The 26,607-nt window shown below is 33.1% G+C and overlaps 2 protein-coding genes across 3 annotated transcripts; one reads left to right on the forward strand and one right to left on the reverse strand.

Moving 5' to 3' along the window:
- Window positions 1–837: 837 nt before the first annotated feature.
- LOC130622391 (uncharacterized) lies at window positions 838–10,710 on the forward strand. Its single transcript, XM_057437845.1, has 13 exons — window positions 838–1,440; window positions 2,160–2,750; window positions 2,875–3,049; window positions 3,144–3,219; window positions 3,300–3,364; window positions 4,398–4,806; window positions 6,103–6,207; window positions 6,405–6,462; window positions 6,752–6,917; window positions 7,386–7,506; window positions 7,644–7,882; window positions 8,189–8,312; window positions 8,573–10,710. The coding sequence occupies exons 1-13, from the start codon at window positions 975–977 to the stop codon at window positions 8,816–8,818; spliced, it is 2,841 nt and encodes a 946-aa protein (XP_057293828.1). The 5' UTR covers window positions 838–974; the 3' UTR covers window positions 8,819–10,710.
- A 3,516-nt stretch (window positions 10,711–14,226) lies between these two features.
- Window positions 14,227–26,549, reverse strand: LOC130622392 (phosphatidylinositol 5-phosphate 4-kinase type-2 alpha-like). 2 transcript variants are annotated; one of them, XM_057437846.1, is made up of 11 exons: window positions 26,296–26,549; window positions 24,817–24,914; window positions 24,321–24,417; window positions 23,375–23,524; window positions 18,388–18,534; window positions 17,163–17,201; window positions 16,962–17,075; window positions 16,208–16,466; window positions 15,732–15,832; window positions 15,369–15,458; window positions 14,227–14,755 (listed from the first exon to the last, which is right to left on the reverse strand). In XM_057437846.1, exons 1-11 carry the CDS (start codon window positions 26,428–26,430, stop codon window positions 14,675–14,677), a joined length of 1,311 nt encoding a protein of 436 aa, XP_057293829.1. In that variant the 5' UTR covers window positions 26,431–26,549; the 3' UTR covers window positions 14,227–14,674. The 2 variants fall into 2 exon arrangements, with proteins under 2 accessions (XP_057293829.1, XP_057293830.1); XM_057437847.1 differs by lacking the exon at window positions 15,369–15,458 and having other exon boundaries at window positions 26,296–26,548.
- Between the last annotated feature and the right edge of the window lie 58 nt (window positions 26,550–26,607).

Consider the following 26,607-nt stretch of genomic DNA (forward strand, 5'->3'; position numbering starts at 1 on the left):
ACATAAGCATGCTCTTAAATCCACAACACCATTTTTAATGTTTTCTGGTGACATATTATGAAGTACGATCTAGATCGTCAATATCAGGGATTTAAAGAATAATTTTTTTGTCTCGTGCTTTATTTTTTACCATATTCAGGCATTAGAAAATGGTATTTGAGTATAAAAAGTGCATGTCTAGCACGTAGAGTAGGTATTTTTTACACTTCGCGTGTAAACATTCGCACCTTGTTGTTTCTTGTTAGTTTTTAGCCACTTCTTTACTTCCTTCTCAAACGCTTCACTGGTCAAACAGTTAAAAATATTAACTAATGTTTTTATGTCTACCCCCGTCTGATATAATTCGACACGCACGAACAGCATCAGACATTTTTTACACGAGATTATTTCTTACAAAAAGGTATTGTTCGGTCACCCTCCATCGCAATGCTTTAACACTATTTGAAAATACAAACATTATTTGTACGTTCAATAAAAAAAGTATAATTTGTATTCTTATTTTTTAAAGAAAGAGGAACATCTTCATAACCCTTTGATTTACAATTGATTCATATTTTCTTGAAATAATATGTTCCTTCTTGCTTCGCATGGCGCCCTTGAACGTAGTGTTTTGAATCGTAAAGACGTCACAATAATAATCTTATTGTTGCTTTAGCAAATGGGTTTTATTGTTATGCGACATGTTATATATTAAAAAGCATCGACATGTAAATTTGATTCATAAACAATTATTGAACGTGTTTTGTCTAATTGGCCATTGTTGTATATGAATTCAGCGAGACGTTGCTCGCTATTCATTGGTTGATATCTTGTAAGAACATGCGCAGAAGTTCAGCTATGTCTGCGCAGTTTTGTTGCGGTCACAACATACAAGGGTGTCAACACGCTATATTTATGTTCGAAATATCTTTTAAAAATATGTAAAAGTTTTGGTAACATTAAAGCAAATATGTTGAAAAAATCGACATAAATTTATGGAAAGAACCTACATGCCTCCGTTAGTTAGTAAATGGAAAGATGCTTTTGGTCCTACGTCGTCCACAATGAGTATAGTTGTTGAACTTTTGTGTTACACCACTTGCTATCGTCAAGGAGGTGACTCTGAAAAATTCGCGAGAAGAGCAATTGAAAGCTTAGTTAAAAAATTACGTAAAAAGTCTGATGAATTAGAAAGTTTAGTTATCGCTATAAAGTCGAAAGGAAGGCAACATTCGAAATGTGTAACCATTCCTAGAACGTTAGATGGAAGACTACAAGTTTGTGAGAGGAAGGGATTTCCTCATGTTATATATTCCAGACTGTTTAGATGGCCAGATATACACAAAATGGAATTACGACATCTTGAAATATGCCAGTTTGCTTTTGATCTGAAGTACGATGTAGTGTGTGTAAATCCCTACCATTATGAAAGGATTTCTTCAACTCCATCTCAACAAAATGGTTAGTTATATATATGCATTAAATTTCTCATTTAAATCAACTGTGTGAATATAGCTATATATATTTTTTTCCCAGCTAGCTAAATGTAAACTTTTTATCTAAATATTTTCTTGCTGCGTTACACACTTTTTTTACAAGTACATGAGGCTTAAATTTTGCTGAAAAAATAAAACGCAATATGAACATCACCAAATAAAAACAACTTGAATAAAAATTCTCATACAACTATCTTAAACTATCAATACTATAAATGCAAAAAACGTTAAGAAAAACTTTTATAATAAAAACAACATGACACTGAATTCTAAAGTTATATTGTTGCTATTAAGACCAAATTAGAACAAACCAGGCTAAAGAAGAAAAAAAATAAGTAAAGTCATTTTTAGGTCAGATTTTATAGATCGGTTTGTGTGTGGTTTGGTGGGTTAGTCCTCCTTATCTAATACAATTTTGTTAAGTTAAGTTTTATCCAGCAGCCACTCTTCACCACAAGTCTAAACCGTAACAGTGTGCAGTATTCCAATATGTATTGATGTCAAATGTGTGCTATATCTTTACATACAAAATAATGATGTAGATTCAGCCTGTGATTAGTTTCCACTATTGTTGTTTTGTAAAGAAATCTTATCAGATATTTATGTATATTAATTTTCAAATTTGATGACAGTAATATAAAAATTGATAGCATCATTTGACTTAAAAAAAATTTGTTTTTTTAGTAGTTGATCCATCTTTGTTTCACCGGCACCAACGTTCATCACAGTCAGGTAGTGAAAATGAACAAGGTTCATCAAACAAATTTCCAACTGGTCCTTCCAGAATGTTAATGCCAACATACAATGGTGGTACCTCTGCTGCTCCATTGTTGCCGTCAATAGCGATAAGCTATCCACCTCGAGTTCCTTGTGCTGCTGATCCCTTTCCAATTATAGTTCAACACTTATTGTGGAGAGCAGTCTCTTATCAACATGGTGTTGAATCTGCTGAAAATAGTTTTAACAGGAGAGCCATTGAATCACTAGTCAAAAAACTAAAAAAGCGGTATAACGAATTAGATTCTTTAATTACCTCTGTCACATCAGGTGGTAGAATAGAAACAAAATGTGCAACTGTTCAGCGAACTTTAGACGGTCGGTTGCAAGTTGGTGAACGTAAAGACTTTCCACATGTTACATACACTAGAATTTGGAGATGGCATGATGTACATAAATTAGAATTAAGAAGTATAGACACATGTTTGTATGGATTTGATTTAAAAAATGGAAATGTATGTGTTAATCCTTTTCATTATGAAAGAATCAAGCCGTCTGGTTAGTGTTGTTTTGTTGGCCACAAACATTTCTTTTCCAAATTATAATAATAATACATAAAAATTTCTTTTAAACAACAATAATACTTTTGTTATTTAACTTTTTTTGTATCATAATTGTTTAGACTTGCGCTATGGGTCAGCACCATCCTCACATTCTTCTCATCTTATGGAAGTTGCCGGGTTACATTCATATCATCCTTTCCACCGTAAAATCAACAATAGTGCATCAATGCTAGACAAATCACATATTGATGATCGTATGAGTACAGATGATCCAGCATATTTTCAAAGACATAGGTAGGGCTTTAAAGAAATATACTTTTTATTTTATGTTTTTTTTTTGTCAGAAAAGGTCCATAAGAAAAGTAAAACTTGTTGTTTACTTTGTTAGCCCGAAAAGACACCATTCAACAGAAATGTTTGATTATGATGAAACACATTCAACGAGGTCTGCCAAGGACATAAAGGTAAAATACATTAATATCACTTTGTTGTCAATTTTATCATGTGATTATATATTAATACACTTTTTTTTGTTCTTATTAAGACGAGTCTTCCTGTCCATATTCCTAAGAAAAAATCAAAAAGCGTGTCAGAATTTAGAAGTTACAGGTTGGCTATTTTTTTGTTTGTTTTTTATATATAGTTGACAATATGTTGATGCCTATATTGTATTGACATTTATTATTCACCATATGTTGGCTGAATAATGTTAAAAAGTTAAATAATGTGTTGTTCACCACAATCAGATTTTATATAATTAATAAAAATTGTAGTTGATTTCAGATTTGTCCAAATTACACATACATGGATTTCTTAAAACATGAATAAGGATCTGTCTGATGCACTTTCTTTGATATTTTTTGTTGATTGTTTGGCACAATGCCAAAACACATTTTGATGTTTAAAAGGAAAAAAATGCGATTACATAGTGGCAGTACAAATAGTTGACTATTGTGATTATATTTAAGTGGCTATAATTAAAAGGAATTTTTGTTTGAATGAGCCTGTGGAGTCAGTTGCTAAGCACTGTTGAATTACAAACAAAAATCTGAATGACAAATAATAAATGGTACTCAAAATTTTTAAAACTGATTGTGAAATACTCCTATTCATTTTTTAATTTTTTATGCTTAAGTGAGGGTACATGTATTTCATGCTCTAGTGAACTTCTACATATCTGTGTGTATATATATTCAAAATCATTTTCAATTTATGTTGTGTGTTTTTTTGTTAGTTTTTTTAATTTTAAGCCAAAAAAAGTCATATTAATTTAAAATCAGAAGTTTCCCTAAAAAAAACACAAAATCTTGTTTGCTTGTTGCAAGTCATTCATTGATAAATGTAGATACAAAAATTTTTTTTGCATGTTTTCACAAAAAAAATGGTCTCAGGCTACCTTATATAATCACTGATAGCCCTATGTGAGAACCAGTAAAGAGTTTGGCTAAGTATTAGTGTGTATTTTTAACAAGAATCATCGCTTTGGCCGACAAAAAATAGTGTTATTAATCCTGGGACAAAAATCTTGTCCCATTTTGAAAATATGCACCTGTACTTATGAGATTTGTATTTTTTTAATACAGTAAAGTTTTGAAGATGCTTGTTAATACTTGCTGTAATAGGTATATTCTTAATGTTTTAGTCGAGAAGACTTATACAAAAGTTCAACTACAGCACCTATTAAAATATGTGCATTTTGTTGCTGTGATGAAACCAATGTATGGTTTCAAGATGAAATCAAATCCTATGGTCCTGTTTCTAAGTTGGCTACTTCTCCTACATCAAATGGCATATTTCGTCCTTATCTTGCAAAATCAGAAGCAAGTTCTCAATCCAGGACTCCTTCACCTGATCAAAAAGAAGCACAATCTGTTGATGCGCAGCATTTACCAATGCATGTTGGTTATTTTTTTCGATCCAGTGTAAATTCCATCATTGATGCTGACGATTATTTATGGGCACACACTTTGTGTTTACATTGGAGCAAATCCACTGCGAATAAAAACTCACCAGATAATATTTTGCTTATAATGGCATCTGCTTTATCGCAGGTAATTTATGTACAGGTTTCTTTTTTTGTGTTTTTGGCAAATCACAGTTCATGAAAATATAAAAGTTGTATCAAATTATTGTTGATCACATATTAGGTACAAATTCAAGCAGCATAAATAGAAGCTTTAAAAACTCTAAAATCAAAGTCTATCCTGTAAATAATTGACCAGGTATATTCCCTGAAATATGTAAGTCTAGTCACATGAAAAGAAATTATCGATAACACTTTTTATGTTTCTATTTTTATGTCTTTTGAAAAACATCAAGCATGTTATATGTTTCGATTGAATATATCTGTTCATAAGAAGGTCATAAATTATAATTTGCATAGTTTGGTTCCAATGGAAATGATTAGCACAAAAATTTTAACTACTTAAAGTTACACAAATTGGAAAATGACTTAAATTAGCTTGAAAAATTAATTAGACGACAATTCAGACGTTGGTACCTTGACATAAAGAAGTAGTTAATTGAGCACATAGTAGGTTGGTCTTCTAGCGTGTGTTTTAAGCAGACTTTGAGTGGAAAAGGCATATAAAGATGGTGCTAAAAATTGTTTAAGAAACCTTTTGGTTTTTGTACTTTTGTTGCATTTATATAAAACTGTTAAAATTAATGTAAAATGGGCGTGACAATAAAGAGAGGGGGTATGCTGACATTAGGGATTTGCGTGAATTATTTATGTTTTTTATCTACAATAAAATTAGATCAAGGGTGATCCTAATCTGGTATAGAAAATAATGTTGTCAGTAAGTGGGCAGCTTATGTCTGGAATGTTTGTTTATGTTGGTTGTGATGGAGATCCTTGTTTTCGAATTAGTTTTTGAGATAGTAGAATATAAAAGAAACTTTGTTGGCATATTTCAGGGGAAATTTAATGAGATGATTACTCGTCATAGTAGCAGAATTGTAGGTCTTAAGTCATGACTAAAATTGTTATTTGTTTGAAAAGTCTGTTTTCACTGTTACTAAGTAAATATACCTGGCATGTGTGTTTTACATCACAGTAAATCTACAAAAAGATTTTGCCTAGACATTTATTCCTTTTAGGGGGTTCACACCACAAACCTTTTGTATACTCCCAACAGTGGTATTTTTATAGATACCAAAGTGAAAAAAACATTTCTTATTCTTACTGATGGGTTAGGAGAATTTCACCATCTAAAGATTGTTTATGTTAGCAGGAGTATTTTCAGTACAATTATTGTAAGAATTCCTTTAATTGTTCAACAGGCTTAGTTAATATGTTTTATTTAAGACAAGTGAAATTTTGTGAGATTTCCATTCTTTTTTAGGTGTGCAATTTCTGTGGTCATTATGGAGCCAGCATCAACTGCAGTGTTCCTGATTGTGCACAAAAATATCACTTACCTTGTGCGCTTATTTCAAAAACATATCTTGTAAGTTTTTTTAATCTTTTTTTGCATCATTGTCATTTTCAATGGGTTGGAAGTGAAATAGCCATTTTAAGAATTACGCGAACCATGGGTTTTAGTGGCGAAGAAATAATTTTAAAAATCGTTCGGAAAATGAGTTTACTCTGCTGTTGTTGTTGAAATATGACATGCTTGTAACAATTTTTTCTTTTATTTGACAGAATTTTAAAGGTATGCAATTTTTTTGCACCGAACATTTGGCAGTAGCAAAAGAACAAGGTATGTTTGACTTGTTTTCACTGTATTCACTATATTTTTATATCAATGCAACAGGTTTCTATGCAGTTGAGAAAGGCAAGATGCGATATTGATAACAAGCCCTTCTTTCATCAAGTTTATTTAAGCAGTTCAATGAGAATACTGTTTTTCAGAATTTTTGAAAATGATGTTTGGGAATTTTCAAGCATATATTATTTCCAGCAATAGTTCTAACAAATTAATCTTTGAAATATGATATTTTTTAGTGTAATTTTTATTTAAAATATATGTTAATATATAATTTTTTTAGCTGTTTGTAAGAAATGTGATGCTAGTGACGGTTATGAACATTTTGTCAGCTGCTCAACGTGTCATGCAAATTTTCACGCCAACTGCAATCATCCAGGAATATCATTGATTGGAAAGAAAAAATTGAGTTTTCAATGTTCGAATTGTCGAAGCTGCGCAGTGTGCAGGTTAGTGACTAAAATTTGCCAATCCAAAAAAAAATTCCATTTCAAAAAAATTTTTCATTCTAAAAAGATTTTTATTTAAAAAAGTTCCCCACCCACGAAACTAACAGGTTTCTTCTCAGACTATGTAGTCAACTTGACAGACAATTTCTTTTCCATTGTGTCTTGTCCACGCCTTTCGGTTTGAAAGAGGTCATTCGTTACAACAATCTCATAGTTCTTGTTTTAAATAACATGTTCATGTCATTTGTGTGGCTTCTTCGAGTATGTAGTGGTTTGTAAAGGTTAAAATATCATTTCTTTCAAGTAGATTGTTATAAAACACTTTGCCACACGTTAATATGAGATAAAGAGTTAAAATTAATTTTAAAATTGAAAACCCTTTTCAGGAAATCTGTTTCTATCAGATGCTTCTCTGTAGTTACTAATCCATTCATGTATTCAATTTTTGGAAAATAAATTTTATTCCAGAAATCCGTTAAATCATGAAGTCCATATCGAATGTTCTTCATGTGGACGATGTTTTGATTTTAACTGTGCACATATAGATGGACCAATAGACGAAAGAGATCTCCTAACCTGGCTGTGTAGGGTAAGTCCCGATTTTTTGTTATTTCTTGTTGGGCACGAATTTATTTTAAATCAAGTACTGTTTTCTGTACGTTAGTCTAATGTGAAACACAGATTATAAGTGTATAAACAGTAGTAGTATAAAAAATCTCTCTTTAGAATTGTATTGGAGACTCGCATGGCAAATTTCCACAACGTCGTAAGCTTCATTCAAAGCATTCCGCTGAATCTCCCTATCAACGCCAACGAGCCGGACTAAATGCCTTCTACAACTCTCCACCACGCTTGTCTTACGTAGAAATGAATGAATTGTCGAAAGGACACTGTACAACATGTAAAGAAGCGTGTATTGATCGAATAAAGGGACAGGATATAATTCGATGCAGAATGTGTGAAAAGTAAGTGTTTGAATAATCCCCCGTTTTAAATAGAAGCAGGACCCCAGCCCCTCGACCTCAGGGACATAGGATCTCAACCCCCGTTCTTAAGAGAGAAAGAATTTCAGCCCCCGTTTTTAAAACAGCCTGAAAACTCTAAATTATTTTGAAATCAGTCTTGGCGAAAAGATGAAAGCAGTATCAAATTCTTGTATTATCGTTAGCGGTTTGTGGAACAATGCAATTCTATTAAAGGTCTTAAACAGTTCAACTAATGTTACAACCTCCTTTTTATTGCAGAATTAACCTTGTCGTATTTCTTATTAGATATGCCCACGCAATCTGTGATCGTGTACCGGCAGAATTGATTGAAGCTCTTGTAGAGAAGAATTTGTTTATTTGTAAAACATGTCGTCATACAAAATGTGAGAGGCGTGGTGCTAGAACTAACGTAAGTATCATTTTCCTTCTGCCAGGAGAAAATATTTTATCTTTATGTTTTCATCGTAAAGTAAAGAGAACTTATAAAAGTTGAAATATTTCAAACTTTAGACTTAAAGAACAAAAAATCTATCTTAAAGTGAACCTCGGACTTTTTATAACACCTTCAATAAAACATCAGGGGGTTCTTAAAAAAATAATTATTGTGCGATCCGATTTTTAGCTGTAGAGTTACTCATGCTTGTGCTCATTTGTGTAAAATATTTTTAGATGATTCAAATGGCATTGTGGTCGTCTGATTCTCCCGCACCATGGAAAAGTATATCCGACGTGTCGTCTGCAACTAACGACACATTGTCATCACCGTCAAAGTCTCCCGTGTTGACGTCATCATTTTTAAATTATGAACTACCAATGAACGAAGACACGCCCACTTTGTGCAGTTTGGTTATAAATGAACCGCATGTTTGGTCTCGATTAAAAATTATTTATTCTTTTGAATACAACGGTAAATGAGGCAAAACGGTATTAGAAGAATTTCTTGAAGATGTAAATTTTTATTCTCTATAAAAAACAAAAAATGATTTGTTTGAAACCTATAGGATTTCTAAACAAGTACAGACATGCGCAGTATATATTCCCTTTTACTCGAAAACAAAAGAAAGGGTAAATTTCGCTTTTTCTTGTCGTTGAAGTTAGTTTTGTTGGAAGAAATTCAAATCGGCATTTATTCGTGTTAATAATTTACGGAATATATAATTATTTAGAAAGACTGTTTTTGCGGTGACGTTTGTTTTTAGGAATTTTTTATGCCGCCTCTGTGATACTAGAGAAAATTACTTTTTTTACGGAAATTATTCTGTTACTTTAGGTGAGAACACTTTCTTTAGTGGTAAGTGAAGAAAATATTTTTTTTGTTTATATTGTACAGATATTTCGATATTTCTATTTTTTTTCTTCAATGTTGTTTTTTACTGGTGAAGAAAAACAACGATGGTTGATAGATATGAAAAATTAAAAATTAAATTTGCTGTGGTTGCTAATATGAAGCAATGGTAGCCGTATTTCTTCACCGTATTGCGTAGAAGCTGTATTTTGACAGTGTCACTGCGGTTAGAAGAACTTCAGGTGGTTATTCAAAACATTAAAATTTAAGCACCTCGGGGAAGCGTCTATACATTCAAAAAGCATTGTTCTGATCGTTGTTTTTCTTTTTATTTACTAGTAGTTGGTTAGGTGATTGCCCTTCGTAGAGGCTTTCGGTAGATTACAACTTGGAGCAGGTCTTCAATCACACATGCTACGTCTATATTTTCATGCGTTCATGCGAGATTTTGTTTTGTTCTATGGGAGGCGTCTTTTTGTGCGAATATCGGCTTCGCGAGACTAGATAGAGTAAATATACTGCATAAATTGACAAAAAAAGAAATATTAGAAACAAAAAACGTGGCATATTAAAGTTAATTTGTTAGCTGTGCAAACATAAGTTGTTTCTCCGTGTGAAGCGTATAAGTTAACGAGAAGATATTTGTAAATTACTGTAAATACGATATTTTGAAAAAAATGAAAATACTGTATTGTAGGGTAGAAGTGATAATTCAATCTAATATCAGTGAAACATAGGGTGTGGCTCACTGTTAGCATAAAACACCATCCTATGTTGTTGGGCTTTTTTCTAACTAATTTTTGGATCAATTACATGCCTGAAGCGAAATTCGAAATAACGTGAGATTTTTAGCTGAAGTAAAAATTTTACATGTCAAAAATGTGATGGAAAAAATTAAACCAAAACAATTTTTACTGTACTTACGATTTTTTCCATGCATGTTAGGTAAAGCAAATAATGGTATTTTCGCGCAAATTTTTGCTATTTTTAAGTCGACATTTCAATAATTATTATTTGGTTTGAGTTTCAGCTCGGATACGTGTAACCCAAATCAGGAAAAAAATTGCTAACTTTTCTCGGTAAAGTTATTTTGTCCAATAATTACGTATACAATAATATGCAGTGTGGTGCTAACCTCCCTAAATTATGATTGGTCAGTTCATAGGTATACCGGATTACCCAATCATTTTGCACTATTTCTATTAGTTCATTTTTCTCTAATCTGCAACCTCAGAAATGTTACGCACGAAGATATAATGAAATCAAATTAGGAAAACCAATATAGTTTGGGATACAGTCCCTCTGTTTCGTTACCAGTTTATTTTATTTTATATTTATTTAGTTTTTGTTTTTTAATTATATTTCCATGTAACCAATTTACGGTTTACTGCCATTTCTTGATTGTATATACAACTCATGTTATTCATGCAAACATAATATAAACAATATATACAATATATAAATACGTATATATAGGACAGTTGTTTTGTGGTGGTGGAGAAATATAAAGTCATCAGCTATATCTCATTTGTACTTTCAGAACCTCGTTCCCAGTTTTTTACTTTAGATGTTTCATGGAAACCCACAGAGAAATTTGCGTTTGTGTGTTTTCTTTGTTTTAAATTTACTTAGCTCGCAAAGTTTAAAAAACCCTTGAGAAGGAATGATTTTTCACTGTTAGTAGCTGAAATATCTAGAAATTCCTGTGTAGGAAAAGTCTATATTTATACTATTTCTCAGTTTCTTTTAAACAGGTATAAAAAAATAAGATTTAAACAAAAAACTGTACCTGGATAAATAAAATCCTAGCCTCTTAGCAAAATTTAGAGCTTGTAAAGTCTTAAAATGATTACCCTCACAAGGATTTCCTCAAAGGATTCTCAAGGGTTTATTGCTTTTTTATTACGAGAGAAGACGGCAAATTCCTAGGAACTCGTATGGCAAAATGATCACGAAAAATATCCAAAAATTGTATTGTACAAAAATTCTGTACCAGCCTTCCTTTCAATTGTTTGATCTGATCTTGCTTCTACCATTTTGCAAAAGTTGATGTGCATGTAACATACAAAAGTTAATCTAGATTTTTTTCTACAATCACATTTTTGTGATATCATACCATCTTTGACTGAAATTTATGTACAGAACAGCTTTGCATTAAAGATGTTATCAATGCAAGCCTTTCTTCCACTTTCTGTAACCTGTTTAATTTGTCTTTTTTACTCGTCTGTTATAAGGGCGCTAGTTAACAAAGCAGGTCGAACGCCTGATATTGGGTTTTTTGTTGGTGGTATTTAGACCATAAAAATTTAAAAATGACGTCACTGTCATCATACGAACGACTGGGGAATTTTGTAAATTTTCTCATGCTGTTATGACATGAAAAAGTGGGAGGTAGTACTTAATAAAGTTTTTTATCAAGAGTGTCGTGTAAAAGAGTAATTACCAACCTTGTTACCAGGACTTCCTGCCTTTTCTTTAATCAGAACACAAAAAATAAAAGTCTTCATGCTTAAGTGCTACACCATTTTTCTGAAACATGTTATTTGATGATAAATGTTTTGCGTCAGACAGAAACATTACATGAGTAGTAACTGAACCTTTGTGTGACATTGCGTCACTGCTACGTCACTTTGTCTTTGTGGGTTGACCACAAAATGTCAACGAAGATTTTAAAAATAACTTTAATGTTTTTTAATAGCATATTTCAAAGCCACAGATCAAAATAGATATAGTATAGGGGTATCGGTATTTTATTTGTGGCATGGCCAAATTCCTCCTAAATGCGGCGAGTCTTCATTGAAGTGATCTCTATGAGTTTTCTACAGTCATATGTTGTCATTCAAAAAGTGATTGATATCTCTTCATTGGTGCTGGCTAATAAAAAATTTGTGTAACCATGTAAAAATGATAGGTATTACTATTAAGGAAAGCGCGTCACGAATCTATCGAATATAATGTAAGAACCCCGGGAAAGAGATAAGAACCCCTTTAATTTTTTTTCTATTATTTTTATTTCGCCGTTAAAAACTTTACATTTTTTTTTGTAAAAATATATACAAAACTATAGCTGTTATATCGTAGAATCTAGAAATATGTTGTTGCATATCCTTAGGTGCAGCTAGAGTAGAGTTAAAAATGGCAGGAGCAATAAGAAGAATGTAGTAGTGTTATCAACAATCCCCTAAGCCTTTTATAAAAGGTTAGCAAAGAAGATGCAGATGTCGTGTGATTTAACTGTTTTGTGATATACAAAATATGTAGTTGATTCTTAGTAGTTAATAGATTCCGTTTGAATTGATCAAGAAAAGAGTTTTTTATGTCGTTGTCAAGAAATTTGTTTCATAGCTTAGGTCCCCTACTAGTAATAGGGAACTTCTAGGTTGAAAGAAGCTGTTACTGGGGATTAGGAAGATAGTTATGTTGTATCTTCCAAAAATATGTTATTAATAATAGCCGTATTCCGTTTGTGCGCGAAAAAAACATTGTGCTACGGAATCACGAAATATGCGATATATAACGGACCGGCGACCCGTGGATTTTTCCACTAGTTGATGACTAGTCTATATTATAATACCTGTATACGTTTGTCTGTCACGTAAAATGGTACCGCAAGTAGCATGACGCACAGAATGTGATATAAAAAGAACGGGCGAACCCGTGGATTTTTCAACGGGCCACCGACTAGTTGTTTCAAATACTCTTAGTATGAGATTGTTCTCTGGTGTGAACATAAAAAGAGGAGTCCGTTATACCACAGATAAATACTTTGTAATTTGTCCTTCCTCAGTATTGTTCCTGTTAGATAAATAACTGACAAACAACCCAATGATTGTGTTACTAGTAAAGTAAGTTAAATTTTTTTAGTTTTTCTAGTAGAATGTTATGATCCACATATACATCACAACAAACATAGAATCGACATCAATTATTTATTTAGATATTTTCAGTCTTCAAGGTTTCCGCGATTTGGTCTGTTTCTAAAAAAATTCGGGACATGTTTCTTTGCTTTCTTGTTACTCTCAAATTGAGCGTGGCTTATTGCAACCTCGTTCCCAGCATTTTCAAATAACTTGCGCTGCGTTTTTTGACAGACCTGGTAATTCAAAAAGCTTTGTTTTCTGAATTTACAAAAGTTTTTATTATGCTTACTCAACTGTAAACAAACACCTCTTTGTAACGCGCTGTGTCGGATTTCAAAACAACGAAAAACTGCCCTGGGAACGAGGTTGAATGTGATAACCGTGCAGACAAAAAAGTTAAACATTAAATTATTTACAGACGTATAACAAGAAATATAAAAAAAGAATATTGCAAGTGACAACTAAGCCTTAACACAGGTCCAGGGTAATAACAGATTCGGTTGAATGAGAAAATGTTAGAGTAAAATTGATTTTGCGAAATAACAGCGTCGACCTCTCTTAGAGTCTCCCTGTTCGACTTGTGAAGATTTGTGTACTAACTTTTACGTCATTTTTCTTTTTGTATAATCGCACAGTAGTTGCATTTTAATTCAAGAAAATAAAGGAGCATCAATTAAACGGCCCTATAAGATAAAACAAAAAAATGCAGGACGTTGAAAAAGTTACTAGTTACCTGTTATAAAAGCTTCAAAATGTATTTCTCTGGCAATTGCAATACACGCATGCCTACTTCGTTCTCGCCCTTAGTACTGATACTTTCCACTATACAGGTGTGATGAAGACAGGTTGCAGGGCAGCTGATATTGTGGACGTTTTGAAGAAAATAAGACAAACTGGTAGTCAATAAACGTATTTTCAAAATAAAGATAAAAATATTTCCTGATTCGCGTTATTTAATGCTTTTTCAAATCGCGAATTAATTTTTTTTGCAAGTTGTCATAGATATTCGCGTTAATTCTATTAGTGTTAATTTGTGATCGGTAATTTTGTGCCTCATTATTTTCTGAAATTAGATATTTGTATCTGTATATCGAAATACAGAGTAGTAGTAGACTAGTAGTGCACTTCATCTTGCAGGGAATTCTTGAGACAAAAAAACTTGAGACAAAGAGACCAAATATTTTAAAAAGCAATTTTTTTCCAGGAAAAAGAAATTATACACAAGATTAAAATTCATCTTTAAACTTTAACAAACAGTGAACGAGTTATCCCAACGTTGTTACGTGGTAGAACGAGATCAAGAAAAGGTGCAAATGTTAAAACATAGCGAAAAAAATTACGTGCAAACGCGAAACCTTTAAATCGAAAGAAAAAAGTATATATCGATAACTAACTACACCAATGCATGAAAAAAAATCAGGCGTGAAAAAAGTTTTAGGCGTGAAACGTAAGACATTTATATATATTTACATACGAATTTAACACTTTTAAAATGTATCGTGAATTGTCTCGATTAAATTATGAGAATATCTTTTTTCGTATAAGCTTTCCAAGATTGTGAAAGAAGTTTTGAATAGGCGAGACATCCTTCACTTACTCATCCAATATAAATTAACCTAAACTCGCTTATTCAAAAGCGCTTTCAATAAATTCCAAAAATCTATTCGCATAGACCTGAGGTTTGACAGTTGATATTTCTGCCCCAGCCTAAAAAATAAACATAAATTACAATTTTCTGCCGCGAGTAGCGTTAATAAACCCGATTAAATAGGATTACTATGAGAAACCCGACATCATCGGATTCCAAAACATCATATTAGCTCATTACCACTTTTTAACGCCAGTAGTACTTTACACACGGGCGTCATTGGCAATGTTTTAAAAGTTTACAGTGAAACATGACAAACAAGTACACAACGTCGGCACTTTTCACATCACTGTGACGTCAAGAAGGACAAGCCTGACAATATTTTTATTAGTACAAAAAATGTTACGAAGATAGAATGAATGAGACAATAGATGGATACACTGTACATTATAAGAGATACGTCAGACATTATAATTAACTTGTTTTAAAGTTTTGTTCCTGTTCCTGTTCCACTCGCAAATGCACGTGTTTTACTCGCGAATGTTTCTATTTCACTCGCGAATGTTTCTACTTTACTCGCAAATGTACCTATTGACAACACAACAATGAATTGAAATGAGCGGTTGTTTAATGCTGAGTAAATATGAAGTAAAAAAGTTTATTTTATGTTATTTTTTTTTTTAGTTTAATATTTACTTATCACGTCATTTATTTTACTTATTAAATATCTACCTTGGCGAAGTCTAATTTATCAGTGTCGAATATCAACGACCATCGTTTAGTTCCAGGCTCGCTTACTGAGCGGCGTCGCATATTTAATACCTGCAATTAAATGAAGCTTTACACTTTATCAGAGGTTTGAGTATGAAGTGTATATTGCGAGTAATGTGCTTTGAATTTAAATGTTAACGGTGCTGTGCTCGTTTTACGAATTTTAATATGGTGTGTTGTGTACATGAAGTCGGAAGTGTGCTGTGACCATTACTGCGGTTTAAATGCGATGAAAGTTTTATAAATTTACTCAAGCGAGGTAAATAAACATGCATGATTTGCAAAATGTGCAACACGTGTTATATGACTTATCTAGGTGCATACCCCATGTTTGACAGTTTTAGCAGCATGTGCGGCCTTCTTCGTTGCGCCGTAATAAGTCAACACGTCAATTATGCCAGCGTAGTACACTTCATGTCTCGATTCTATATAAAAAAGTAAAGACAATTTAAACAAAGAACAATCGACACTCACTTTTCAATTGTTATTAAATACCAGGCTAGTGTTTTACAGGAGAAGGCATGTTGAGGGTACTAGGCTAGTGTATCATGCAGGAAAACACACGGGGAAGAAAGTGAAAAAACATAGTAGAAAAGATTCGAAATTTAAGATTGCGGAGGGAGATTATAACAACAAGGTAAAATAAATACTTGGGAATGTCCGTCTTTGTTTAAAAAATACGGAATTAAATTGTTTAATTCCTCCGTTTTGCGACATTTCCCTGTTAAAGCAGGCTCGTATTTCACTGAAGAAAACAAACAAAACACTGGACTTGGAGAAAGTAAGCCGTGCATACGTACCATCGTTACAATGTATCAAAAAGAAATCAGAATCATAAGCTGCGCCACTGTTACTACTGGTACTCTCAGTGCGAGTAAACCTGGGAGTAGCATCCGTGTCATCTGGCGACGAAGGTTCATCAAGTCCGTCTGCAGAATCATCACCTGTCTCAAAGCCATCTTCGCCGTCCTGTTCATCTTCGGGATCGCTATCGACATGTTCGGTGTCATGGATACCAATTAATAGACTGTAATCCATCATATTTAGACTGGATAGAAACTAAAAAAAAAAAGGTCATTTGATAACTCACACCCATATATTTCGAACATAGTTCTAAAGTAGAAAATTTGACGAAAAATTTTCAACGAATAAAATTTGACAATAACCTTGGGTTAACATATTTTCGCTTAATTAGTCTTCAGGACGTTCTGACAAACTGACGGGAAATTAAGAGTTTTGTATTAAGAAGGTTTAAAATTCAAAAGCACTGCCATAGGAACCGGTGGGGCGCGGTGGTGGCAAGAGGTGGTTTTCTTAAAAGAAGAATACGAAATAATAATTTTGTAGGAAATAGTATTAAGGGGGAAAAGAATCCAGAGATACAAGTTTTTTACTTATCATACTAAATTACTTTTTGGCATAAGAACTGAACAAAATTGAATTGAAAATGGAACTCAATGCGTTAATAATGAATAAAGAAATAAAATAAAAAAGAGATTTAGGAGTAATTTACACTTGTGTCCAGACTATTTCGTGACGACCTGAAATACTTACATTAACATCTTTCTTCAGTTTTTCAAGCAGACATGTTTTCTTGTTTTCGCCAATATATAATTTTGCATTGTCTTTTGTAAAGTCATTGTCCTTGAACGTCGGAAAATCTTTCTCCTAAGAATTAAACAACAACAAAAAATCGAAACGGAAATTGGAAAACCTGCCATACATAACGGAAACCAAAAGACAAATAAATTTTACTTTTTCGGAGCCTTTACATTCTCTGTCAATTCTTGACCCCTAAGATGATAATAATTACTCCAGTCAAAAGTATTACTCATCCATCACATTAACTGATAAAAAGTTTCATGCTTGATATAAAAAGATGACACAAAGGTTAAAATAATGCACAGTATACATGCAATATTCTGTACAAGATAAAACGTAGTTTGGTGTACGTCATGCCATATGGTAAATCTACTACTAAACGCCGGAGAGCTCATAAAAGAAATATATATAGTTTTAGGGGGGGGGGGGATGTTCTGGTAAGATGAATATGATGACCAACTGTCTCCCTTCTACTGCGCTTAAAAAGAGACTGGACGCTAGGATTTACCGTGATAGTTGCAATACCAAATAGGATAGTATACAGTAAACTAGATCTCTTTGAATCTTTAGAGAAAAAGGGTTTGACATGGTGCCATGGAGGTAGTATGATGGTTCATAAAACGATCTGGTGATGCTCGTTAAGGTAAATCCTCTAATTAAATGAGAATCAAATTAGCGTTATTCATTTTCACGACAAAGAATACAGAGTTAAAGCTTGCGTGTATAGGGGCAGTTTTAATGGGTAACCCTGATCTTCGTCAGCAGAGTTCCATTGCGTGTATAGGGGCAGTTTTAATAGTTAACCCTGATCTTCGTCAGCAGAGTTCCAAAATGAATGGTCATCACAAAACTTTTTTATGTAATACTTCTGCAAGCACTAGAAAAGAGCTGATTGATAAATTTTAAAATTGGAAGACCGGTTGAGAAGGTTTATAAGTGAAAGGGAATTTAAATAATAGACTCATGAACAATCCCAGCCTTCATAGGAAAAATATAAACCTTCACTTTGCCTGAAGTGATTTAAAATCATAAACTGCTGTAAAAATGATGTCATGTTTACATAAGGCTTCCCTTGGCAACCATCTTTTACACCAATCATATGATAACAGCACATGCGCAGTAATGAGCAGTAGCATTCCCTTCACCTGAACTTCTCTTTGATGTCTTTACCTGAGTTTTTTACTCACAGTGCAATTTCAATTGTGTCAGAAAGTCTGAAGTGAAATTCAGGCTTATGTCCGTTTGACTTTAGTTGTGAAATAAAAACAATTCTAAGCTGTTTAATGAAGACCAAAGAGATTTTACTTCACTTCTGGCAAAGTGAAACTCATGTAAATGGATGGTGCAAAAGCATAAAATAAGTACAACATAAACCAACCTTGAGATCGTATTTTTTATGTATTCTTTTCTTATCACTGAAGATGCTTCGTATGACCATATAATAATATTCTTTGCTTTCGATAGTAGTGCGATACATTCCAAGATACTGTGGCAGCAACGTATCGGAGTGCGACTCGACAACATACTGAAAAAATAACATATTTTATGTAAGTAAAACAGTGCTACGTTTCGCATTATTATGATATACAGTTAGTGGGATTCAAATCAATCAAAAGTTTTAATGTGAGCCATTGTTTACTCTTTAAATACAGATAGCTCAACAACTTACTGTGACTTAAATTTAAAAGTAACTAATATTAGTTTATTGGCCTGTTCTTCATTTAAAACTGAACATATAAATTTTTTTTAAGCTTACATTCGCAATAAAAAATGAAGAATTATTATACTTGCTTCATTGATACATATATTTAGCAAAGTTTATGAAAAACTGAACATATGTATCAACATTATCAAGAATCATTGTCCAGAACAACCTCCTCATTACGCATTCGTGGTGTGGAATTCATATAAACACAACCACCAAACTAGAACAAATCTTAAAACTGCTGCAATACTGTTCTGTTACAGACTAGATCCTAACACAATAAACCAGTCATTCTGGCCGGATGTTTTGTGGCTAGCTTCGAGAATTAAAAATAAATTTCTAAGTTCAAATTTTCAATCAAAAGATTTTGTTTCTGCAACTGAAGAAAGTGGCGAAGTGTTATTTATTGATCAGTAGGTGACTGACAGACCATTGCTTGGCTCACCTACACAAGAATATACACTATATATTATAAAAATAAGGAAATAAGGAGAGGAAATGCCATTATGTTAATTGTTCACAAATCATTAGCCACAATCTTCTTAGTCAATAAAAGAATTTTTTTTAATTGATTGTTACACACCATGAAAAACTAGCTGTCAAATTTGCAAATCATAATGTTGACTTGAGGAATCCTTCTACAAATAAAAGTTAAAATCGCAAATCCTATTTTTGCATCAATTGCTTGTGTCACCTATATTTCTATTAAGGTTAAAAAGGTCTCTTTCAGAGAGAAGAGTTAAACGTCCTCCACCATACCTTTGTTTAAAGGGAGGAAAAACAACAAAGTGACGGTGCCCAGTCTGTATATGGTTGGCGTAAGGACAAGCATCCAGCTGTAAAACAATGCCAAAACTCTTTATTAATGGCAAGGGGAACAGTGATCAGAGAAATTGCGTAAACGGGACTAGAACTCTAAGGAGTGATGGTGTCGCACATGGTAGGACAGATGTCATGTGTAAGCATCATTAGGCCGTTACCTAGATATCACATCACAAGGTAGATAACACTGGTTAAGGATGGCTAGTTTGAATGTTGGTACACCAAAAGGTTGAGCCAGTGAAGTAGTTGAAATGTTAGAACTTAGATCTGTTGATATGTGTTGTATTCAGGAAGTTAGGTGGAGAAGAGCTTCAGTAGAATTTGTGGAAGGTAGGAGGGCAAGGTATAAGCTTTTTTGGATTGGTAATAGTGATGGATATGGAGGAGTTGGCATATTCTTCACCAAAAAGTTAATGAAAAATGGAATGGAAAAAATGATAGATGTTATGCCTGTTAATAGTCCTATTATAGTGATAAAGTTTTTGATAGGTAATAGGATTGTCACTTTTCTGTCAGTTTATACTCTACAGTGTGGACTCAGATAAGATAAAGATAAGTTTTAAAATGAGCTAATAGCAGATGATAATATCACATCAAGGTTTGGAGATGGTGAACTTGTCATGGTGGGTGGAGACTTTGAAGATCAAGTTGAATAGTCATCTGAAGGTTATATTTCGTAGTAGAAATAAGGAGCGGAAGAGATTGCTTGCTTTTGGAATGGCAAGGGAAATGGTGGTTTGCAACACATCATTAAGTAAAAGACAGAATAGGTTGATAACATATAAGTCAGGTGGTTGTCAGACACAGATAGATTACTTCCTTGTTAGAAAGTCAGACAAGAAGGTGCAGGACTTGAAATCAGACGCGAGTCTGACTCGCGCTGAGACTCGCATAAGTCATGGTGACCCGAGTCTGGCGCTAAAAGTTTAGAAAGTGAAGTTTAGCTATTTAGATTTATTCAAGCGTATTTTATTGTGCATTATTTTTAGTTATTTTTTAGTTAGTTTCGTTGTATATTATAACCAATAAAGCGATAGTAACGAGCTTTTATTTAAACTTAATAACCAAGCATTAATGTCCCATCCACCATTTTTCACAATATGCCAACATGTTTTGCTGCCCTACGGCGGTCAGACTTAAGTTAAAACCTGCAAAGAAATCGGCGGATTACCCCTGAGTTGTGTGAAAAATGTTTTTAACTTTCAGGGGAAAAACCTAACGTACTTTCGAAAGTACAATTATATTTCTTGTGGAGCTGCATGTTATATTAGACAATTTTTTTATCTTTTGAACGCTGACTTAATTTACTTTTATTTTAGAGCAACAATTAAAAAAAGCACTGATCATATGGCAGATTGTTTGTCTTTACTTTTGATTTTGTTGAACAAAAGATCCAAAATTGATGAGTTTAAATTGACTTCTCCAGGCTTAACAACAGCAAACTTAGACTCTTTTTAGACTCGGCCGACTCGCGCAGCGTAATTGACGTGAGTTTATTAAGACTCGCCTGAACTAGGGTCGGATTTCAAGCCCTGAGGTGGTGAAGGATGTGAAAGTTATATGATGTTTCCCAATTAGGTTGCTGGTTTGTGATATTATCTTAAGAGTGTCAAAGAAGCCAATGAAAAACAGGCACCATCGTAAAGTCTGGAGGCTGAAGGAAGAGATTGTAGGAAGACAATTTAGTGCAAAAGTTCAGTTGGCCTACAATGGTCAATGTAATAGTGATAATGTTGAAAGTACTTAAACTACTTTGAAGATTTGCCTTCTAGAAGCTTCTGATGATACCTAGGTAGATGGATGAAAGGAACAGCTAGGCACAGACAGACCTAGTGGTGGAATAATGAGGTTGACCAGTGTATAAAGAAAAAAAAAGAAACTTTGTAAGAGTCAGGTGGTAGCAAAAATAATTACTTAGTGTAGTGCCCATATAGCAGTGTATAAAAGAAGCTGATGGTTAGATGTTGTAGCAGGGTCAGCAGATCCAGACAGAATGGGTAGTGGAGGCTATAAGGAAATTAGGTATGGATAAGTGGCTAGTTAAGATGGTACAGTCTATGTACAGCAATGTTAGAAGTTGTATCAGAAGTAACGATTCACTTAGTAATGAATTTAGTGTAAATGTTGGTGCACATTAGGGTTCTGTGCTTAGTCATTTTTTCTTTGTTTTAGTCTTAAAAGCGCTGTTGATGGAATTCCGAAAAAGTTGAAGACATAAGAAGTGCAGTGGTATTGGAGGAAGGTTAACAGCTGACATTCAGTTTGTATGCAAGTGTTGCACAGGTGAAATAATAGATAACGAAGTATATCCATTTTTAATGATTACAACAGTGGTGTTTCAGAGATAGTGAGAACTTCTGTTACTTAGGTGATATGTTGGGCAGTGAAGGGGGTGTTGGAAGAAGTGTTACTTGCAGAATAGGTTCTACCTGGAAAAAATTCAGAGAGCTACTTTCTTTGTTGACTAGCAGAGTCTTGTCAGTTGAGGTAAAAGTAGGTTGTATGAAGCTTGTGTACAGGTGTTATGTTGTATGGTAGGGAGACATGAGAAACGAAGCAAGAAGATCTTGACCAGTTAGAAAGGAATGATGTTGGATAGATAGATAGATGTGCATATTTTACATGGCTAGCCTCATTAATATCGGGGATATACCCTGTCTATTATTTCCAGGAAGGGCCATGGCTTAGATGGAAAGTCCTAGAGTATTTAATGCTCATTTTGAGCTATGCAGACCCAATTAGGGACCGCCCTCTACTAGACAACTCCCAGCAACATCCAACGGCCCACACAGTGTGCCATCTCCCCAATTTCCCTCACATGGCTTGGGTTAAAGGGCTATGGTAACATTCACTCGCCAATGTTGAATCGCCGCCAAGAGGAATCGAACCCCCGGTCTCCTGTACAGAGTACGAGAGCTATAACCACTAATCTACGGCGCCAAGAATGGAACGGAATGGTTAGGTGGGTTGGAATGGTTAGGTGGGTGTGTAACACCACTCTGAGAAGCAGTAAGAGTTCAAATGAGTTAGAGATAGATAGATGTGCATATTTTACATAACTATCCTCACAAACATCGAGGGATATGCCCTGTCCAATTTCCAGGAGGGGCCATGGTTTTAATGGGGGAGTCCTGGAGTATTTATTCTCTTTTGAGCTACGCAAACTTAATTAAGGTCAGCACTCTGCCAGACAACTCCCTGCAACATGCAACAGCCCAAACAGTGCATCATCTCTCCAATTTCCCTCACATGGCTTGGGTTAACCCAAGGCAATGGCAATATTCAATTGCCCATATTGAATCACCGCCAAGGAGAATCAAACCACCGTCTCCCGCACAAAGTACGGAAGTGATAACCACTAAACTACGTCACTATACAAGTTAAGTTAAAATGAAGGCTATGTATTTGTAGTAATAAAGAAGTAACTCAGATATGAAGAATGAGTTAGTTGGAACACTTGGAAAGAATCAAGGATGATAATTGGGTGAAAAAGTGTAGACACTTGATAGTTCCTGGGGCAAAGTCCAGAGGTAGTTTTTTAAGATTGCAATCCTTCGCACTCCAATAGTTGATACAATACAAGTACAATACTTTGGTTTTGCACATGTGTGTTCACCATTATTACAATAAAATCTACAACAATCCTCAAAACGAACCAGAGCCATGCATTAACTGTTTTGTTGGCTAATAAAAAGGTCTCAAAATCGCTTTGTGCTTAAGGTTATTTTTCTTCCACTTAAAACTATTTAAACTTAATAGGTTTGCTCTTACTTGTGGTTGCACCCTTAAATACAAAAGTTTGTGAACAAACTTTAAGATTTTTCAAGATTTGCATTACCTGATAATAACTTGGCATGATTTGATGCATCATCTCCACTTCCTCTCTTTCCATTGTTTTAATTAAAAATCGTTTATCTACAGTTCGCAAAAACTTTGCACCACTGTTTCCAGAATCTTCAATGGATTTTGGTTGAATTAAAAATGAGCTCTAAAATATATTAAAACTACAATCAAGCATGTACAAAACACATTATTTTTTCTTTTTTTCTTTTAATTTTAGTCTGGAGTATAAAAATAAATAAACAATACAGTTCACTGTTTAAATTTTTACACAAGGCATGAATCCTTATCTACGCTAAAATGGACGTTGAACTTCCATTTTAGTGTGGATAAAGATTTTATGGTTAAATTTAGTAAAAGACAAAATTCCTCAGAATGTTAAGCCCCTGTCCTCCCTTATTGGACCTTCTCAAATACAAAAATGGAATTTAAGATATTTAAATAAGTAAAAAACCTTATATAAAATCAACTTTAGAGGTTGTATAATTGTGTTTGTTAAATTCCTTACTGAAGAAATGTTACTTGTTTCTGTTCTTTTACCACAAATTTTCTGTATTCTAGTTATTCAGTAATGGTGAAAAGAGGGTTATTTTCCAATGACCCTGTTTTAGAAAGAGGGTTATTGGAAAAATGATGAGGAAGGCATGTATAAATAGGCAATCACTTAGGCAGTTTTCAGCACTGACTTCTTAAAGCTTAAAGTGCTGATCCCAGCAAAAATATTTGTAATAAATTATTTAGGCTTGATGGCTTAAATCATTCACAGCATGCATAGAAAATTAATATATAATTAGAAATTATACGAAACAAAGACCTATTAAAACAGGTGCATACATAGCAACCATTCTATAAAAAACAATTTTTTTTGAAGAGAGAAGGTTTCAATAGCAAATGATTGCGAACCAACAATTGCATGTTACATGTTGAAAAAAATTTCAACTTACAGCATATAATCTCTCATCAATTGTGAATCTTTCACGTAAATTACGAAACACTAAAGGCATGTATTCTTTGACTTTGAAGTGACCAGGCATATTTTCTCTAAATAAGATATTTAAAAATATATAAGAAGAAATTGAGCAGAAAATCAGTTTTCTCCAAGAATTGCAAAACTTTAAATTATTAAAATAAAGTATTAAAACATTGTTATATTAAGAAAATAGTTCATAGAATATGACTTTGCTAACTGTTTTATATCCTTTATTATTAATGAGAAGAATCAGATTATTAAAAATAAAATATTTGAAAACCACAAGAAGTTAAAATCATTGATGAAATTATTACTTCTTTTTACGATGTGTTTATTTATACATTACCCAGTTTGTTTACCTTCATAAATCTGAGCTGCTTTCAAAACAAGTTCTGCTAATAGACCCTGCAATTTGTTACTGTAACAGTACATTCATGCCAACACAACAACTATCAGACAAAACTACTTACTTATTATAAAAATGGTTATCAATTTTTATTTTACTATATGCTTTAAAGTCATCTTTTAACAGCATCACAGGTGGTGGGACATGCGACAACTGTGATATCTAAAAATAATTACACAGCATGAATATTTATCCTAGACAACTATTTATTTATCGAAGAATATTAAAATACTCAGAACATCATAACCTTATTGTGGTCTTTTGATACATTTCAGCAGCAGCAAATAGTTTTAATGAATTTAATTTTAATCATTATATAACTGACCTACAGATTTTCTTCCTTGGTTATATTGGATTACAGACATGGCAATCACCAACAGCATCCCTACATTACACCCTTTCATCTACTTGCTATGCAATGGACATTGCACCAGCATGCATTTTACATAAAAAACACAATTTTACACAAAATTTCTTGTTGTTTAGTATAATCTATACTGGAAAAATCCTTCAATTTATTTGTTATAAAAAAGTATTTCTATTGCTTACATAGTACTACTACTTTGTGGAGAAATTTAGAAAAACATTTCCATGATCACAATTAGTACAATTCTGTGTTTTTTTGTCTTGAAAGTTACTCCAATCTGTTTATATTTTTCTAATCAGTACATTGAAGTGATTTGCCAATGACTAGATATTTTTAGGCGTCATTGACATGTATATTATAAAACCTTATGTGTCAAAAATTTAATTATTAATTCATGCTTAAAATTTTGAATAAAAAGGAAATGATACAAACATTTACTTGTCTTTAAAAAACAGGTGGTCATTAAAAATACATGACAAAAATACTTAGGCACACAAAATTATTAACAGGTGCAATTTATTGCGATTGTTAAAAAAAGGATTACAAATCCCTTTAGTATACGCTTCTCAATGTATTGTGATTATTATTATGTTGTTCAACTGTGTATAAAGTGAAATTTTGGAACATAAATAGAAGAGAATTTTTTCTCAAAATGGTTTGGTATTTGGTGGTATAAAAGAATCAATACATATGTTTTGGAACAAAACATGCTTTTTAAAGATGGTGGTTTAATTTTTATATAAAATTCTATTTCATGAGCTAAATTTGTTTTAACTCAGGGGTATATTTAAAATTACAAACAACTATCAGTAAACTAAAGACTTATTCTGGGCCAGCCACCTCACCATCCATGGCAACAAAGCTTAACAGTTTGCCAATATAAAAAATCTTGAATATCGAAAGAAAACAATATATAATTATTTCAAGACTATTAAAGCGCAGAGAGCCTAGCGCAGTTGCATTATAATTTATTGTGACTCTAGCAATAACTTAAATAGACTTTCATGAACTTAAACCTTTCTGGTCACTTCTTCTTGTTCAAATTTGTTACGTTGTCATGCAAAAACGTCTCTTGTTTTGACCACAAATATATTTATAAATAATATGAAAAACTAAAAGCAATCTTTAACCACTTTCTACCAAAAATATTTTGCTTTGCAAATATTAGTTACTTACTGAATGGCTAACTCCCCACATTAAAACTGCCATTTTTGGGTCAGTTGCACGAAACACTTTGACTTTTTGATGAAATGCTTTAACCTTTTTTCGTTTAGATTTCGTCTTTGTAAGACTTTTCTTTAGCCCTGACATCTTTGGTAACGTGAAATGTTACGATTAAAGAATATATCTATGTAAAAATTTACTTCTTCTTCTCCAGTGGACTTCACCGTTGCCTTTAGTCGACTCCGACTTGTTTTGGTTTGGTCATACGTAAATTGCCGAACACATTTATTTTTGTAAAAATTGAGGAACGTGTATTCTACAGCT

Source organism: Hydractinia symbiolongicarpus, chromosome 12 (genome assembly GCF_029227915.1).
Source record: "Hydractinia symbiolongicarpus strain clone_291-10 chromosome 12, HSymV2.1, whole genome shotgun sequence".
In the NCBI taxonomy this organism is placed as follows: Eukaryota; Metazoa; Cnidaria; class Hydrozoa; order Anthoathecata; family Hydractiniidae; genus Hydractinia; species Hydractinia symbiolongicarpus.